This window comes from Calypte anna, chromosome 15, assembly GCF_003957555.1.
Source record: "Calypte anna isolate BGI_N300 chromosome 15, bCalAnn1_v1.p, whole genome shotgun sequence".
Lineage (NCBI taxonomy): Eukaryota > Metazoa > Chordata > Aves > Apodiformes > Trochilidae > Calypte > Calypte anna.
Window position 1 is genome coordinate 2,037,435 of NC_044261.1, and position 15,310 is coordinate 2,052,744.

A 15,310-nucleotide genomic window follows, 5' to 3' on the forward strand; every position below is an offset into this window, starting at 1 on the left:
TCCACCAGGTTTTGACTTGCTGAAGAACTACAGTTCAACTTACAAAACTAGAAACAGCTCCACCATTACCAGGTCAAAGCTCTTGTCAAACTCCAAGGCAATTCCTGGTAGTTTTTCCTTGGATTGAAACACCTCCTGTGTCACTAGAAAACCTGAGAGCTCTGCATGTTGCCAAAATCCTCCTCGGTGTCGCTCGCTGTTGCTAAACTGTGGAAGGTGTGACTGAAGGCTTCCCTCTCCTTACAAGAAACTGCTCCAAAAAATAAGGAATGAAACTGGAAAAGGCAACAGTGACAGAAGTAAGAATCTGCATGCAATACAGAACTGGGGGGTTTATCATTTCTGAAGCTTTTGCCACTAAAATATTTATCATTCTGCAGTGTTTCCTACAGAAGCACACCTGGCATCTCTGAGTATTCCCAGCATTAAACAGGATCGTGGTGGTTCTTGCCAGCTGTACTGCTGGGAAAGCTGATTCCATGGAGAACACCACATGCAGGACTGACTCTGGACATGGAGCAACCCCCAGACTACAGGTAGTGTCCAGCAGAGGGATTCCCCTGGCAGCCTCCTTACCTTCTGATACGGAGATGCTGTTGCCTCTCTTCCCAGCCTGCTGTGCTCCTCTTCCTGCCCCAGGGCTGCTCCTTGGGTGCCTGTCACAGCTCCCCTGGTCACCTGAGGGCTATTTTTGTGTTTTCCCAAGGGACTCAGAGGTTTCACTGACTCTGTGTCGGGTGCTCTTCTGTTCCCCTGAGGCTTTTGGGGAGCAGCAGCTTCTGTGTTGCTGTCTTCACCCGTGGAGGTTTTTTCAGGTTTACCCAGATGTGTCTTCGAGCTGGATTGGAGAGCCCAAGGCAGGTTAGTAACTGGTTTTTCTGTGGTTTTCTTACAGTTTTCTGTTAAACAAGCATTATGGCTCTAGATTCTCAACAAGCACCTTTCCCCTCCCCTCCTCCTGCCTCTCTCCTTCACCCCCCTGGTACCTTTCCTGGAGCTGTGATGGGCAGGGAGGCTGCTGGGAAGCTGGGGCCTTTTCAACATCAGACAAGGTGGCCAAGATAAAGCTGGCTTCCAGCACCATATCTTCAATGCTGAAAGCAATTGGCCTAAAAACAGAGATTCAGAGACCAAACCAGAGTGCATGGTTACACAGATTTAGATTCTATACCCACAGGTTAAAAAAAATTTCTCTCTAAAAATCTGAAAGTCCAATATATTGGCTGCTGAGAAACAGGAGATGGTTTCTCCTTAGAGATTTAAATTCAGCAACAAGCAAATGCTGCACAGTATTTTACCTAGACAAATTCTAGGTGTAAATATGTAAACATAGTGTTTCTTCAGACTACTAAATAAAATCATTGTAAAATAGACTGAGCCTGCAGTGTCCAGATAACCTGTGGCTGCTCATCAGTCAGCAATGCTGCTGTTAAATGAGTGTAGCAACCAACTACTTAACCTTGTATCACTGATTAGAAATGCAGCTTTTGGGAGGAAATGCAAATCTGTGAAATATTCATTGAGTAACTTGCAGACAAAAAGCAGCTGTAAATGCAGTAGAGTTCTCCTCAGGCATATTCCAAACATACTTTCCAGATACATCAAAATGGATTGAGACAGGAACACTGGTAGCTTCTGAAAATGCCAGCAGGCCCTGTAGATAAGAGGTGGGTGGTAAAGCACTTTTTTAAAACCAGAAGATTAATACTAGAATGTCAGTTTATCCCAGGTGTTGTTCCTAGCAAAAAGAGGATATGAGTCTCCTACTTCTAGAATGTGTTTCTTGCCTTCCCTGCCTGGAGCTTTGCCAGAGAAGTTTCTCTTCATGGGAGTTGTGTGGCCACAGAGGTTTCTGCAGCACAGTTCCAGTGTCTGCCCAGCACTGAAACCACGTTTGGGGTTGTTTCAAAATGTTTTGCTTGTCCTTCAAAGAGCACTGTGAGGGACTGGGCAGTGTCCCAAAGATCCTGGGTTTAAAAGCTAATCCCTAATCAGCTGGTGAAATGCTGCTGCCAATCAGGGGGCCTGGTGGAACGTGTCCCAGGGCCACCCTGCATTGTCCTCAGCAAGGCAGGCAAATAAACAGGAAATGTTTGATTTTCAAGACAAATTCTTCCTTTACCCTCAATTCTTTAAGGCAAAATGTCACTTCAGAATCCACTCCGACTTGAAAGTAGTCAAATTCATCTGGATGAAGTTGTATTTCAGTGAGCATTGTCTTGGAATAATCTGTTGGAAACAAGAAGGAAGTCAGGGACTCAAAGGAGTGAAGTTTGGACTCAAGAAAAGTACAATTCTAACCATGAAGTTTTTATATCAGCTAAATTGTACTTTTATAGTGACTAACACTGATATGTGTCTATTTATCTGCACTTACCTCATCATTAAGTAAATCCTCAATTTATTCACAGTATATTGGGTGGAATTAACTGGCTTTTAACAGAACCTGCTCTGTGTTCCACTGCATGATCCAACCTGATCCCTGCTTTGTGCATTCCTCCCAGAGAGGAAGAGGAGGGGAGGAGCAAAATTCCTCCTGACTTGGATAAAGGAATTGTAATTGCTGCCAATCAGCAGAGGACAATGAAGGTGGACACAGGTCCTTTGTTTTAAAGGAGAATTTCTTCCTGAGGAAAAAGGCTTTTCAGTTTCAGGTGTTCTATTGTTCCTTGTGCCCATTAGACAAGAAAGTAAGAGATGAGTGGGTTGGACTAGATGACCTTTAGAGGCCCCTTCCAACCCAAATTATTCTCTGATTCTGTGCTCCCCATCCTATTAGAGGCAGTCAGAAAAACAAAACACTCCACACCACTCCAGTTCTCTTCCAGTGCCATGCTGTATTTATAAACTCTTCCCAGGCTTCTCTTTCCCTGCTCAAAAGGCTTTTTTGCTTTTGTTTTTTCCCTCAGCCTTTACCAAGCCCCCACTGCATGCCCAGATTCACTCCTGTGAAGTTCCTTCAGGCTGCAGGAAGAAATCCTTAGCAGACAGCTGCCAGGTTCTGCAAGGCAGAGCCAACCCCGTGCAAACAAGAGCAAGCTGAGGCAGAGGGTGTCATTTCTTACTTTAAAAATTAAACCCAAATGTGGAAAAAGCCAAGACACCACCAGGTTATGTGTTCAAAGGGCACAGGTTGTTTCAGTGCCTGCAGAACACTGGCTGCAGGCATTGTCATGCATCACATGCTGCACATCAAGAGCAATGCTCCTCATTCCTCCTCCTTTTTCTCCTGGGCTGTTTGGCATTTCTGATACCTCATTAAATGTTTACCTGCTCTTTCCTACACTAACCCTTGTGAATGGACTTTTCTAAGCATAATTGCTCACTCAAAATGGACTCTTTTTCATCTTTTCAGTAATTTCTTTTCTGTTTCTCTCCAGTTTCCACCACTTCACCCTCCCTCTCACAGCTTTTCAGCACGATGCCCACCCCTGTGCTCAAGGCACTCATTTTATTTTTATTTTTTTTGGGTCATTATCCTCAGCTTTGGCAGCATCCCCTTATTATATGAAATGCAAGAAAATTACTTCAAAAACACAATTACATCTTGAAAATTAGTTTGAGTCACACCCTAAAGACCCAGATTGTTCTCCAGCTCAGATGGAAAGGTGAAAATGGCAGCAGCACAAGCCTCAGCCCAGCTAACACCCTGCATTGCCCCTATCCTAAAAACCACTCTGTAATGATATCAACTCTGTAATTATGCAATTCAGATTTAAAGAGTTCTTTTTAAAACATGAAATTATCTCCTTTTTTCCTGTCTGTTGCCATGCTTCTGCTCTTGCAGCACAGTCATTACCTCTGTTCAAGCCCACAGCAAGTGGCATAATTTATTTCAATTGGCTGCTTGGTCTGATACCTGCCACTGCCACCACAGAAATGTTATTTAATGTTATTTAATGTTATTTAATGCTAAACCAGACCTACTGAAAATATATTAAAACCAGAGGGTGGCACTACGACTTGAAATCTATCCATATATATTTGTTTCTCCTTTTAAAAACCTCAGCCATAAAATGCATTTCCCACTTATGCTGCAACAGCTGTTATTCCTTTAGTTCAACTGGTTTAAAAGTCCCAATAATTTGGATTTTCTTACCAGTGTCCTGGTTTTAAAGTCCCAATAATTTGGATTTTCTTATCAATGTCCTCCTGGTTTTAAAGTCCCAATAATTAGAATTTTCTTACCAGTGTCCTCCTCTGTGTAACTCTTGAAACAAACTTTCATTGGAGTAACTGCTAAGGTTACTTCTTCTTGACTGGTTGGGAAGTGAATCATGACATCAGCCAGCAGCCTGCAAAATGTCATTTAATGTTAAAAGAGTTCCTGTGCACAAAACCCACATTTCATAGAAATGCTGCCAGGAAAAGCACCAGCTGCTCCCTGCTGGTGGTGAGAAGCCAGATCTTGGGTGCTGCCTCTCAAAGCAAAACTTTGCTTTATTTCATTTTAAAAATATGTATTATTACCACTGGATTATTTTCCTTTAAAATGAAAGCACAGCTTCAGGTGGAATGTGCCCAAAATTCACCATTTTTGGCTGTGCTCTAATCAGATTTTGATGATGTTCATCACTCCGAGAGCAGAATTGTTTTTCAGGAAAAAAAAAGCTGGTTTTAATCTTCCTTACCTGGAGTGGACTTTAAGGATGTTTGGACACAAGTGCTTTGCAAAAACAGCCTGCAATGGGTCACATTCCTGAAATGTCAGATTGTATGTTTTTACAACACCTAAATATAAAGGACAGGAACAAAAATCAGTGCTGAGCTGAAATGTTCAATGTTTTTTTTTCAATATTAATTGTTCTTTTAGGAAATCTCAGTGAAGAAAGTAACTAAGCAACTCAGTCTGGCTGCATGGAAATAACTCACCCACAACCAGAAACCTGGATTAATCTGTGAACTCCTTCATCCTATTAGTTCTGCTTCTCCAGCTTTTGAGGTTTTAAAAATCCCCAAGAAATAAGTGAAGAGCAGCAAGTACAACAAATGCAAAGGAAAAAAAGGCTGCAGTATTTAACTGGAATCATTCTATAAATGGTTGTGGGATAGAAACCCTCCAGATCTCTTATCTCCAGGTAAGCATGAGCTACCAGAGCTTAAGTGTCTTAAGCCCTAATTCAATATATGACTTAATTATTAATATAATTTAGGGTTTTAATAATATAAAAGCACAGAGCACAGCTCATCATGATGGTTCTTGGTGAGTTTGGAAAGACAAATGTTGATGGATGTACCTGTAACCCTGCTGATGAACTGCTGGAAGGGAAAATCCTCAGGATCAAACACCTGCCAACCAGGATTTTCCTCCTTTTCTAGAATTTTGTTGTTTTTTTGCTTGTTTTCAGAATTTACTCCTAATCCTAAATGTCTTCAGTAGCAGGCTGGCAATATACAGGATGTGTAACTGCTGAGGAATGTTCATCTGATAAAGCCTGGTGTAACTTCACAAGGTGATGTGCTTGATAAATACAAATTATGACCTGAAGAGGCTGAAGCTGTTTGGCAAAATGTTCCATCAACACCATTCAGTTAATAATTGTCCCAAAATTGCTGTTTTAAACTGCTTCTTTCTGTAAAGTCTGGATGTGTAACCTACCATGTCTGCAGAAGAGCTGAAAAGTTATGTGATGATCATTAATATTGGTATAAATGCTGCATTTCTCTACATTCCTTTCCAGTGTATTTACACATCTAAATACAGGAAGAACTGACTGTAAAGAAAACAAAAAAAATCAGTGCAGAGGTTACAATTTTGCAGTGTTATTTCTTGAGTTTTGTGCAGTTTATATCAAGCTCCTGCTTTTAGAGCTTTGGTGTTTCTTTTTTATGGCCATGGAGGTACAACTTGTAAATAAATACCAATGCTCTCTTTTGCAGAACTGCTCAGAAGTGCTTGAGTTTAGAGCACTTCCCCCTGTCGTTTCATTTGGAAGCTGGGCTAATTGGCTGCTTACAAAGCTTTGCATAACAACTCATTAAAATGTACCTTAATTATCAATTTACAAGAGAGGGATAACTGTTTTTCCTTCTGACATGGCTGAGCTGCAGCTGTCCAGCAGTAATGCTGAAAAAACATGGATGAAAAGAAGACGTAGGCATATGCTGACCTTGAAGAGTTCACTGATCTTAAGGCAAGCTGAAAATACAAATAAAATACTTTACTATCTCAAAACCATTTCAGATTGAACCTTTAACAAAAGAAAGGCATCCCTGTGCTTCAGTGCAGCACCTAAGCCACAAAACCTCTGGAATTAAAGATGAGGTTTACACTTAGAGCCTCCAGTGTTACTGGTCAGAAGTCACTGGTATAGTGCAGGCACAGGAATGAAATTTATGGAAGTGTGAGTTACCTAAACAGATAAAATTCAGCTTGCTTTTGAAGGACTGGAGTTTATTCTAAACCAATCTGCCTGTACACCCATCCACAGGTTACGTAGAGATGAGCAGAGACATTCCCAGCAGCTCAAAAATAAAAAAGGAATAAAAAAATCCTCTCTGCTTCTGCTTTTCCAGCTTCCCAGCAAGTTGTGTTGATCACTTTTAAGTGAGAAACTTTGAGAGAAATCCCTCATTCTGCTGGAAATGGTGTTGGATTAACTGGAGGCATATTAATGACACAATATCCAACAAACTAAATATTATGCTTTCCATCGAGGTTTAAAAATGACAAAACACTAAATTCACTTACACCTTTTTCTACGGGGTCAAACCAAAACTCATCACTAATCCGGGCTATGGCATGTATTGCTCTTCCAAACACTAGCAGGAAAAGAAAACAATGCAATGTGCATTTTAAGTTAAAAAAAAAAAGATTTACTGCGTTTTCTCCAGAATAACTTAATCGGAAACATTGTACATTTCCTGTGCATTTCAAAGAAAACTTATGGTGTGGTGGCAAACACTGCTTTTTCCTTTTTAGCTGCTCAAACACCTTGTTTTGAAAGCTGCCTTCAACCAGGTGCTCCTGGAGTCCCCCCTGTCCCTTTGCAGCAACTGCCATGACCTCGTTTCACCAGAAATGAACTGAATCTGGGTGTATAAAACACCATTTTAGTAAGAAATGGCATCCAGGAGGTGGGCAAGATGACTTGAGAGAGAGCAGGTGGACGCTTGTAAAAGATGGAGCCCTAAGAAACGCAGAAGAAACAAGCACTGGGGCTCAGAATTTGCCTCTGCCCACCCTGGCACTGGGAGAACAGAATTTTGTGTGAAATGTGGCGTGCGGGAGGGCTTTTTGGGGCTTATGGAAAGAAAACAGCGTCCAGAGGGAGGCACCCAGCTGGCTTTTCCACCTGCAAGTACCACAAACCACAGCCCTCTGCTGTCCCACAGATAAAAAACGCTTTTGTCGCCTTGGGGATGAGGCAGCAGCAGCTCTGCCCTGACCCGCAGCGCTTCGGGCCCCTCACACTGGGAATCCACTGAGGGAGGGCAGCGCCCCTCACGCATCCCCGCGGCTGCCAGCCCGGCTCTGAGCCTTCCCGCCCCTCAGGCAGCCCCGTTCTGGGGGACGTGTTCCCCCCACATCGCCTCAGGGTTGCTGCCTGCCCTGGGTCCGCCTCGGGTACCTCTGAGATGAGCCCCCCCAATCACGCATTTCATGGCGCCCGCCGCGTTACCGCCCCCCCCCCCTTCCCCTCACACAGGAGAAAGGGCGGGAAACGCCCCCTTGCGGGCGGGGTTTAGAGACCCGGATGGAACCACAGGGAGGTGGCTGCGGAGAAACGCGTTTCGGGGTAGTTTGGTCCTTCGGAGGTGCCGTAGCGGTGGGGCAGCGCCGGTCTCGCTTCCGGGAGGAGCCGCAGCGGCGGGAGAGCGGGCGGCGGTACCGGGCAGGATGGTGAGCGGCGGGGGCAGCCCGGGAACCTCCGCACCCCCTGGGCACTCGCCCCGCTGTGCCGTGTGGGGGATTCCAGGCTCGTTTCTGCTGCCCGCAACCCGCCGGGCGTGGGGGAGCGGTGCGGCGGGGGAGCGGGGCCCCGCGGTGCGGCGGGGGGGAGCGGGGTCGGTGCCCGGCGGGCGCTCAGGGGAGGTTTTTCTGTCAGGAATTCACCGAGCAGCGAACTGAGGTGGATGGAGGGGCGGGAGGGGAGCGCTGAGAGGAGGCGGAGGCCGCTGAGGGCCCGGCGGTGGTGAGGAGGCCGTGTGAGGAGGGACCGGCCCCGGGGCCGCCTTAACATTCATTTATTAATCGATTTTAATTACCTACCTACAGATAGATTTAAGTTTTTAACGCTTCTTTCATAACATCAACAGTTAATTACCATTTGCCTGTTCATTCGGCTGTATTTTCTCTTCTGTTGCTTTATTTTTATTATTTTATTTCATTTTCCCGTTAACATTGATCATGTTTCGCCCTCTTTTTCATCCCCCCCCTGTCTGCAATCAACTCCTCCATTCCTAAGGCGGGGCACAGAGTAAGTTTGACTCCTTTGGCTGTCACTAACCCCTTGCTCAGGGTTCGGTTCTGTCCTGTCCCTGCTCCTCTCCCGGGGCTTCGTGGGACTCGGGGGCTGCTCCCCAAACCGGGGAGATCAACCCCGAGCTCCTCAAACCCCGATTCTGCCTCATTCTCTGCCTCTGTTTTGGGTCCCACACACCCGTGGGGTGTTAAACACCCCTCAGGGATTTTTATCTGTGGCTTCCTGAGCTTTCCTTGGAGTCCTGGGAACTCAGGGGTGAAAATTAAAAGATGGAATCTTATCAAACATTAAATCCCCATCAGGTGTTTGCATCCCTGAAGCATCAGTGAGAGCATCAATCAGCTGCCACTGCTCAAATCCGAAATTTTTACCCATTTTTGACTTTTATTCCATTATTGTCACCTCCAGGCTGATGCTCCTGAGGGGTTTTCTCACTGGCAACTCTGGAAAGACCATAAAAATTCATTCTTTTTGGGTTTTTTTTTTTTTGCTCTCTCCTGGGTTACTTTTAATTTGAGAGCTCAGTGATTAAAAACCTGGGATGCTTTAGGGATGCTTCCAACCATCCAGAGCTGCACGGGTTTGAAACAAAACCAAAACCCTAACAAAAAAAACCCCACTCAGGTTCCCTCTGGCCTTTGGGGTTTGGTTTGGGTTTTTTTTTGGTTGTTTTCTGCATGGCCTAAAAACTTAAACAATCAAATCTTAAAATGCTGAATTCCCAGCTTGGTTGTGACTGCTTTTATATCTCTCTGGGTTGTGTCTTTTTTCCAGACACATTTAATTCTTGTTATTTTAGGACTTTTCTTACTAACAAAGCATTATGGCTGGAAAATAAACCAGGTTTTTAACCCATGGAGCTATGGGTGCTCCTCAGAGCCAGATTATTATTATTTTTTTTTAGTGGCATAACTAAAGGAGCTTCACAGAGCTTTTCATGTCCTTTTTGCATATTTTTTTTTTTGCTGCTGTTTGCATTATTTCCTGATTTGCAGATTTAAAGCCTGTGGCACTGAGCTGTGTTCTCACTGCACCTGAGTCCTTGGTTTTGAGTTAAGTTTGTTCTGAAACCAGAATTCTGGTGCTGGAAGCAGAGTGGGTGCTGCAGTTTGGTTCATCTTCTCTGCAGTGCTTTTATTTTTAAAGCTTTTCTCTTGTTCAGGGGTTCCTAGAGTGGGAATTCTGAGCATTATTCCAGGTCTGGTCAGATATTGACAGGTTGGGGATTTGCTCTGTGTGTTCTTTGTGGCTTTTTTAACAAAAGTTAATTAATGTCAAGGGCAACGTGGATGCAGGATGCAGCTTTAAAGGGAAATTGCCAGAATTTAGGCAGGTCTGTGCTGGAGAACATGCACTGGAGATGTCCTTTTGGTTTGGTTTTTATTTTTTGGGCTGTTCAGAAGCAAATAAATGGCACAGGTTTCTGGTTGTTCCCAGATTGAGGTAAAACACATCAAGCAGTGAGACATTTAGGTTTTTTTTATATCTTCCAGTAGCTTTCAGAGAAAAAATAATGAAATTGAAGTGGATTTGTAGGGCTCCCTCTTGATAATGTTCTGTGTTAGCCACTTGTTTTCCCTCAGTACAGCAACACTCCATGAGCATTGCATTCTTAGTTCAGGAGCTTTTATATCAAAATGCAAAGTGCTGGATAGGACATTGCAGTGCTTTCTGTGTCCTGGTGATTCCTCTCTCAGTAATTCCCTTCACTCATCTTCCTTCCCTGCTAAGTTGGTGTTAGTTTTAGGAGATCTCCACATCCCACATCGATGCAACAGCCTCCCAGCCAAGTTCAAAAAGCTGCTGGTGCCAGGAAAAATCCAACACATCCTCTGCACAGGAAACCTCTGCACCAAGGACACTTATGACTACCTCAAGACTCTGGCTGGGGATGTTCATGTTGTCAGAGGGGACTTTGATGAGGTTAGTGAACTCTCTGGATAATGACAATTATTTTGGGGGGCATCTTTTCCATAAAGGAAGCATTGGGGTTGTTTGGAATGCGAGGAAAAGTGGGCAGAGAGGTTATGTGCTGCTGAGAGAAGAAGAAAAGAACACTGAGCAAAAGAGTTGGGGTTCCAGTCAGTAATGTGAATGGCAAAATGAGGTTTTATCTGCTCTCAGTAGGAATAAAAATGATTTTTAGGAGCCCAGGAGCCCAGCAGCTGCTGGTGGCAGCTCTCTGGAGTTCCTTCATCCCACCAAACTCTCCAGTTTTCATACAAGCAGCTCTGTAGCTCAGTTTGCAGCAGTAGGGGTGATCATTGAATATTTCCTTAAGCTTCCTCCCTCTCTTCTTGGCGTTGCCTGGAGTTGTTTTTTTCTTATTACCATAAATCTGCTCATTTAACCTCTCTTTGTGTGGTTTTTTTATTTTATTTTAATTTAATTCTAGAACCTGAATTATCCTGAACAGAAAGTTGTTACTGTTGGACAGTTCAAAATTGGGCTGATTCATGGGCACCAGGTTATTCCCTGGGGTGACATGGCCAGCCTGGCCCTGCTGCAGAGGCAGTTTGATGTGGACATCCTCATCTCAGGACATACACACAAATTTGAGGCATTTGAGCATGAAAACAAGTTCTATATCAACCCAGGATCAGCTACAGGAGCTTATCATGCCTTAGAAAAGTAGGTGAAGGGTGGGGAATACCTGGGGTGGGGGTGTTTTCTGAAGCTGTGAAGGTTTAATGTTTATATTTCAAATGCCAGGGAGAGGAAGGGTTGGTGAGAGTTGCTGAATCTCCTTGAGTGAAATAAATAAATCAAGCTTCAGATCTGATGAAGCTTATAAAATAAATTTATAAAATAAATATAAAATATAAAAAAATTATAAAATTTATATCAGCTTATACAATTTATATCAGTTTTTCATGAAGTGATTTCTGTGAAGCAGTGGTGAAACACAGCTAAAGGCAATTTATGTGCATTTAATATGATTTTTTTTTTTTCCCCTCTCTTTCCAGCAATATCATTCCTTCATTTGTGCTGATGGATATCCAGGCTTCTACAGTAGTTACATATGTCTACCAACTCATTGGAGATGATGTCAAAGTAGAAAGAATTGAGTACAAAAAGTCTTAAAAATGTCTTTGCTTGTCTGGTATTTTTACCATCTCATTCTGAACTCGAAGTTACTGCACTACCTGATAGCTAACTCCCAGTATTCCACTTCCTCAGTACCAGCTTAGCAATGTAGCTTATTTGTAATAACTTTAAAGCAGCATTGTGCTTGCTTTTCTCTGTATGAGCTGATTTGTAAAATATTCCATTAAAATAACTGTTTAAATACTGTTCCCTGATGTTGTAATAAACTCCACTTCCTAGAAAAGCCAAGCTTTATCAACCCTTGTTGGAAAAAATGCAAGAGTTGGAGTTGCTTTCAGAGTGCCTGATGCTCTGGTTTGACCTGAAGGATCACTGTGAGCAGCTGGAACAAGAAGTGAGGGCTCTGGGGCAGTGTTAGGTTTGCTTCAGAAACCACCTGACATTTCATGTTCTCCCTTTTAACATTCCCAGATAAGTTAAAGGAATAAAATGGATCAATAGATTCTGAAAATATCACAATATTGCAGTTCACTGCTCATTTACAGCAGTAATTTCACTGCAGAAAATTGAACTTCAGGTTTTTTCCTCTCATCAAAGCAGTTTCAGCTCCCACAAGGCTTTAATGAATGATGAATTAAATCTAAGAATTAAGAAAGGCTTTATTTATGGGCTGTACCTCACAGTACCTGTGGATTGCTCTGTGCTCCATGTCCAGAGGTTTGAAATGATGTCATGATTCCAGATGGCACTCACACTGAGGACTAAAATAGTGGCTGGAGCTTTGGGCTCTCCTCATGGCTGCAGGGAACAACATAATTTAACATATCTCATGGCTGCTAACTGCTATTTTATCTTCTGTCTTGAGGAACATTCAGCTGTTGGCCTTTGTTATGGCTTTTTTTCAGTGCAGGATGGGGAGGGGGCAAAAATCTGTGAAGAGTTTGTCATGGAGGTTGAAGTTAAACTAATGGTTTTCCACAGCACTTAAAGGAACTTGCCTCTGTGTCATAAACTGGCTAAATAACTTCAGCCTATTAAAAATAAACATTATTGTACCTGAGGAAAAGGCCAAGCATTTCAGGCTGGTGTCTCAGGAAGCTCTGAACTGCAATTTCATGCAGTGAAAGACATGCAGCCATACAGAAAAAACAAAGTTGAAACCCTTGGCAGACATTCCAGGAAGGTTAGTGCCTAACTGGAACATCAATTTGCTGCCAACTTGAAAATTAAAGAAAGGTTTAGGGAATACTGTGAGGCCAAAATGGACATGAAGTGTTTATTTGTGCTCACTGTAGTGAACAGTTTGCCTACAAAGTGTGTTTTACATGAAGGATACCACTGGCAGTTTTAAAAACAGTTTATCATAATTAGGCAAGGTTTTATTTATCTGAATTAAATGTTAATGTGATCATGACAGCAGACCTAGACATGGAGAAATACAGAATAATAAAATAAACTTTAATCCTTCCTAAAAACCAAAGTGCTGAACATGAAGATTACTCTTGAATAGAAACAGAAAATCCTGTTGTAAATCTGTAAATTCTGTTTCAGTGGGGACAGAATATTGAGAAGAAACTGAAGTGAAATGTGGAAAGCTTGGAGCAGCTTCTGGTAAAAAGCCCCAATATTAATATTTCAGTTTAATGTTCACCTGCCCAGCATGAGCCTTCTTCATGCATCTCCTTCTTCTTGCCAGGAGAGGGAGAAAAGGGTAAATCAAGAGCTTATCAATGACTTCTGTGCACAGGTCTCTTCGGGTCCATTTAGATACATCTGGAAGGGAAAAGAAAAATATTAACAGAGCTTAGGAAAAGATGATATAATGTAAAACCTGTGGAAATACTTGAGAGCATAAATCTTAGCAGGTTTGGTTTAAGTAAAATGAATGATTTGAAGTAAGGATACATTTTACTTTAAAAAAAGTAGCATTTTACTAAAATAAATCAGCTAGAAAGTATTTTTTTCCTCAAAGTCTTAGAAAAAAGGAGAGAATACTGCCTGAGGTGCAAGAGTTGTTTGTTTTACCTTGAGAAGATCAGCTGATTGTACATCTGCAAGAATGGGATTTCCAGATTTCTCCTGATATTCCTGAATTAGGGCTGTTGCATCATCAATGCTGTAGGAGGCAAAAGTTTATCAACTTTGTCAACAAGTTCTCTGAAAAAAGCCACAAATTTAGATTATAAACACTGAGGAATAAAAACAAGCTATGACCTCACATCTTTAAAGTCAGATCCCATCATTTCCCAGTAGAACAAAGCAAGCCAGGACAAGAGTATTGAACCTGGGTCTGTTAATAAACCAAAAATGGAAATATTGATTGGTTCCTGCCCCATTTGGACTGCAGGGTAACTGGTAACAAATGGTTGGGGTCTGAAATGGAAGTTTGCAGGTGTGCAGGGAGCTCAGGTGCAGTGAGTTCCTGATGGATCCCTGATTGAGCCTGCCCTGCACCCTGCTGAGTGGCAACACCCTTTGTTTTATTTAAGTGGAACACAAGAAGTATTTCCAGCTCAGAACCTCTAATTCCTGAGCCCTGAGTACAGGCAGGGCCTTTATTTATTTTTTCAGAGTGTTCTTAGTGCTGAAGCTGTGAGTCCATGATGCCCCTCAACTGGATTCATCTTAAGGTAAGATGAAATGATTCAAAGCAGAAGTGTTTATTTTCCCCTTGGGTTATTTCTGCTATTTTAACTGCAACTGGAGTGCTTCCCAGTCTGGGCTCAGTAAGCTGTTACTGGGAAGCTCTATCCTAAGGATGCAAAGATTTTTTTACTTTATTTCTTCATTTAACACAGCAATCCCTTAAAGGTTCCTGGAGTACTAAAGAATCTCCTTAACTTCAAATAAGTGAAAATAAAATAGAGGGATTCAATGTCTGTAATTGCTCTCAGGCATGCAGGACTCATCTCACTGACTTACCAGTTCTTTTTGGCAAAATAATCCACCAGTTCCTTCATTCTGTGAGTATTCATCAGTTGTTGCTTCAACAGTGGAAAATACTTGGTTTTCAAGAATTTTTCATAGAGCTTCTCATTTATGATGCTGTCCAAAACTAAAGTTCTGATCTATAGATTTAAGTTAACATTTATTTAGGAAAAAGTAGTAACAAGATTATCCTACAGAGAGGGGCAGCCCCTAAGACAGCAGGGTGTACAGATGGCCAAGAAAACTTTTCCAGTTGCACAACTTTAATACAAATACAGGAATTCTTGTAAATGGTTCTGTATTTTTGAAGTGTCTATTTTGGTAACTAACACTTGGCAAGATCAGGAGAAAGAGGGGGTGGGAAATAAAGGGTTTTGTGTACTCTTTATTGGGAAAGCCTGTGAGTCACAGGCAGGTGAAGTAATTTTATTGATTTACCTGGGAGGCAAATGCCACGACTTCTCCAGTGTTCATCTGTTCATCTATTTCTTGCAGCACAGCTTCTGGGTTACACGTTGATAAGAAACCCTTGCAAAAATAAATTACAAACCATTAATGCTCTGTGAATGGTTAAAATAGAACCTCCCCCTTCAGAGGAAGTAGCTGATTTATTCAGGCTCAATTAAATCTTGTGAAATTCTAGATACAAACATGAAATCAGCAAACCAGGATCTGTGCAGTGTGAGCAGAAGCTTAATACTCATTGCTTTTAACTCTCAAAGTGTATTTTGCTGTAACTGTTACAGAGTTTTTTGACTCATTGCCAGCAGACTGTCCTACACTAATGCTGTAATTTGGGGAAACTCTTTCTCAGTTTAACTTCAGTGACTGGAAACCTAAGAATTTCAGGTAATTTTACAAGTCCCAGTTTGTTTATGACATGTATGGGGCCAGTTTATGACATATGG

The 15,310-nt window shown here is 42.3% G+C and overlaps 3 protein-coding genes across 4 annotated transcripts in view; 1 reads left to right on the plus strand and 2 right to left on the minus strand.

The window, feature by feature from the left end:
- Positions 1-143: 143 nt before the first annotated feature.
- RAD9B (RAD9 checkpoint clamp component B) lies at positions 144-7,686 on the minus strand. The gene is made up of 11 exons (XM_030460684.1): positions 7,572-7,686; positions 6,692-6,762; positions 5,990-6,139; positions 5,600-5,714; positions 4,632-4,731; positions 4,189-4,295; positions 2,123-2,229; positions 1,590-1,654; positions 987-1,109; positions 577-838; positions 144-275 (listed from the first exon to the last, which is right to left on the minus strand). The coding sequence occupies exons 1-11, from the start codon at positions 7,603-7,605 to the stop codon at positions 144-146; spliced, it is 1,266 nt and encodes a 421-aa protein (XP_030316544.1). The 5' UTR covers positions 7,606-7,686.
- Positions 7,687-7,695: 9 nt separating this feature from the next.
- VPS29 (VPS29 retromer complex component) lies at positions 7,696-11,757 on the plus strand. Of its 2 annotated transcripts, XM_030460627.1 has the most exons (5): positions 7,696-7,843; positions 8,409-8,420; positions 10,158-10,349; positions 10,822-11,057; positions 11,393-11,757. In XM_030460627.1, exons 1-5 carry the CDS (start codon positions 7,841-7,843, stop codon positions 11,508-11,510), a joined length of 561 nt encoding a protein of 186 aa, XP_030316487.1. In that variant the 5' UTR covers positions 7,696-7,840; the 3' UTR covers positions 11,511-11,757. The 2 variants fall into 2 exon arrangements, with proteins under 2 accessions (XP_030316487.1, XP_030316488.1); XM_030460628.1 differs by lacking the exon at positions 8,409-8,420.
- Positions 11,758-11,834: 77 nt separating this feature from the next.
- The window catches only part of KNTC1 (kinetochore associated 1), a 33,378-nt gene continuing 29,902 nt past the window's right edge, over positions 11,835-15,310 (minus strand). The window contains exons 61-64 of the mRNA XM_030460624.1: positions 14,841-14,930; positions 14,397-14,542; positions 13,500-13,590; positions 11,835-13,247 (exon numbers count right to left, since the gene is read on the minus strand). Coding sequence (XP_030316484.1) covers positions 13,191-13,247; positions 13,500-13,590; positions 14,397-14,542; positions 14,841-14,930 — 384 coding nt within the window. The 3' untranslated portion in view covers positions 11,835-13,190. The remainder of the gene's footprint in view (positions 13,248-13,499; positions 13,591-14,396; positions 14,543-14,840; positions 14,931-15,310) is intronic.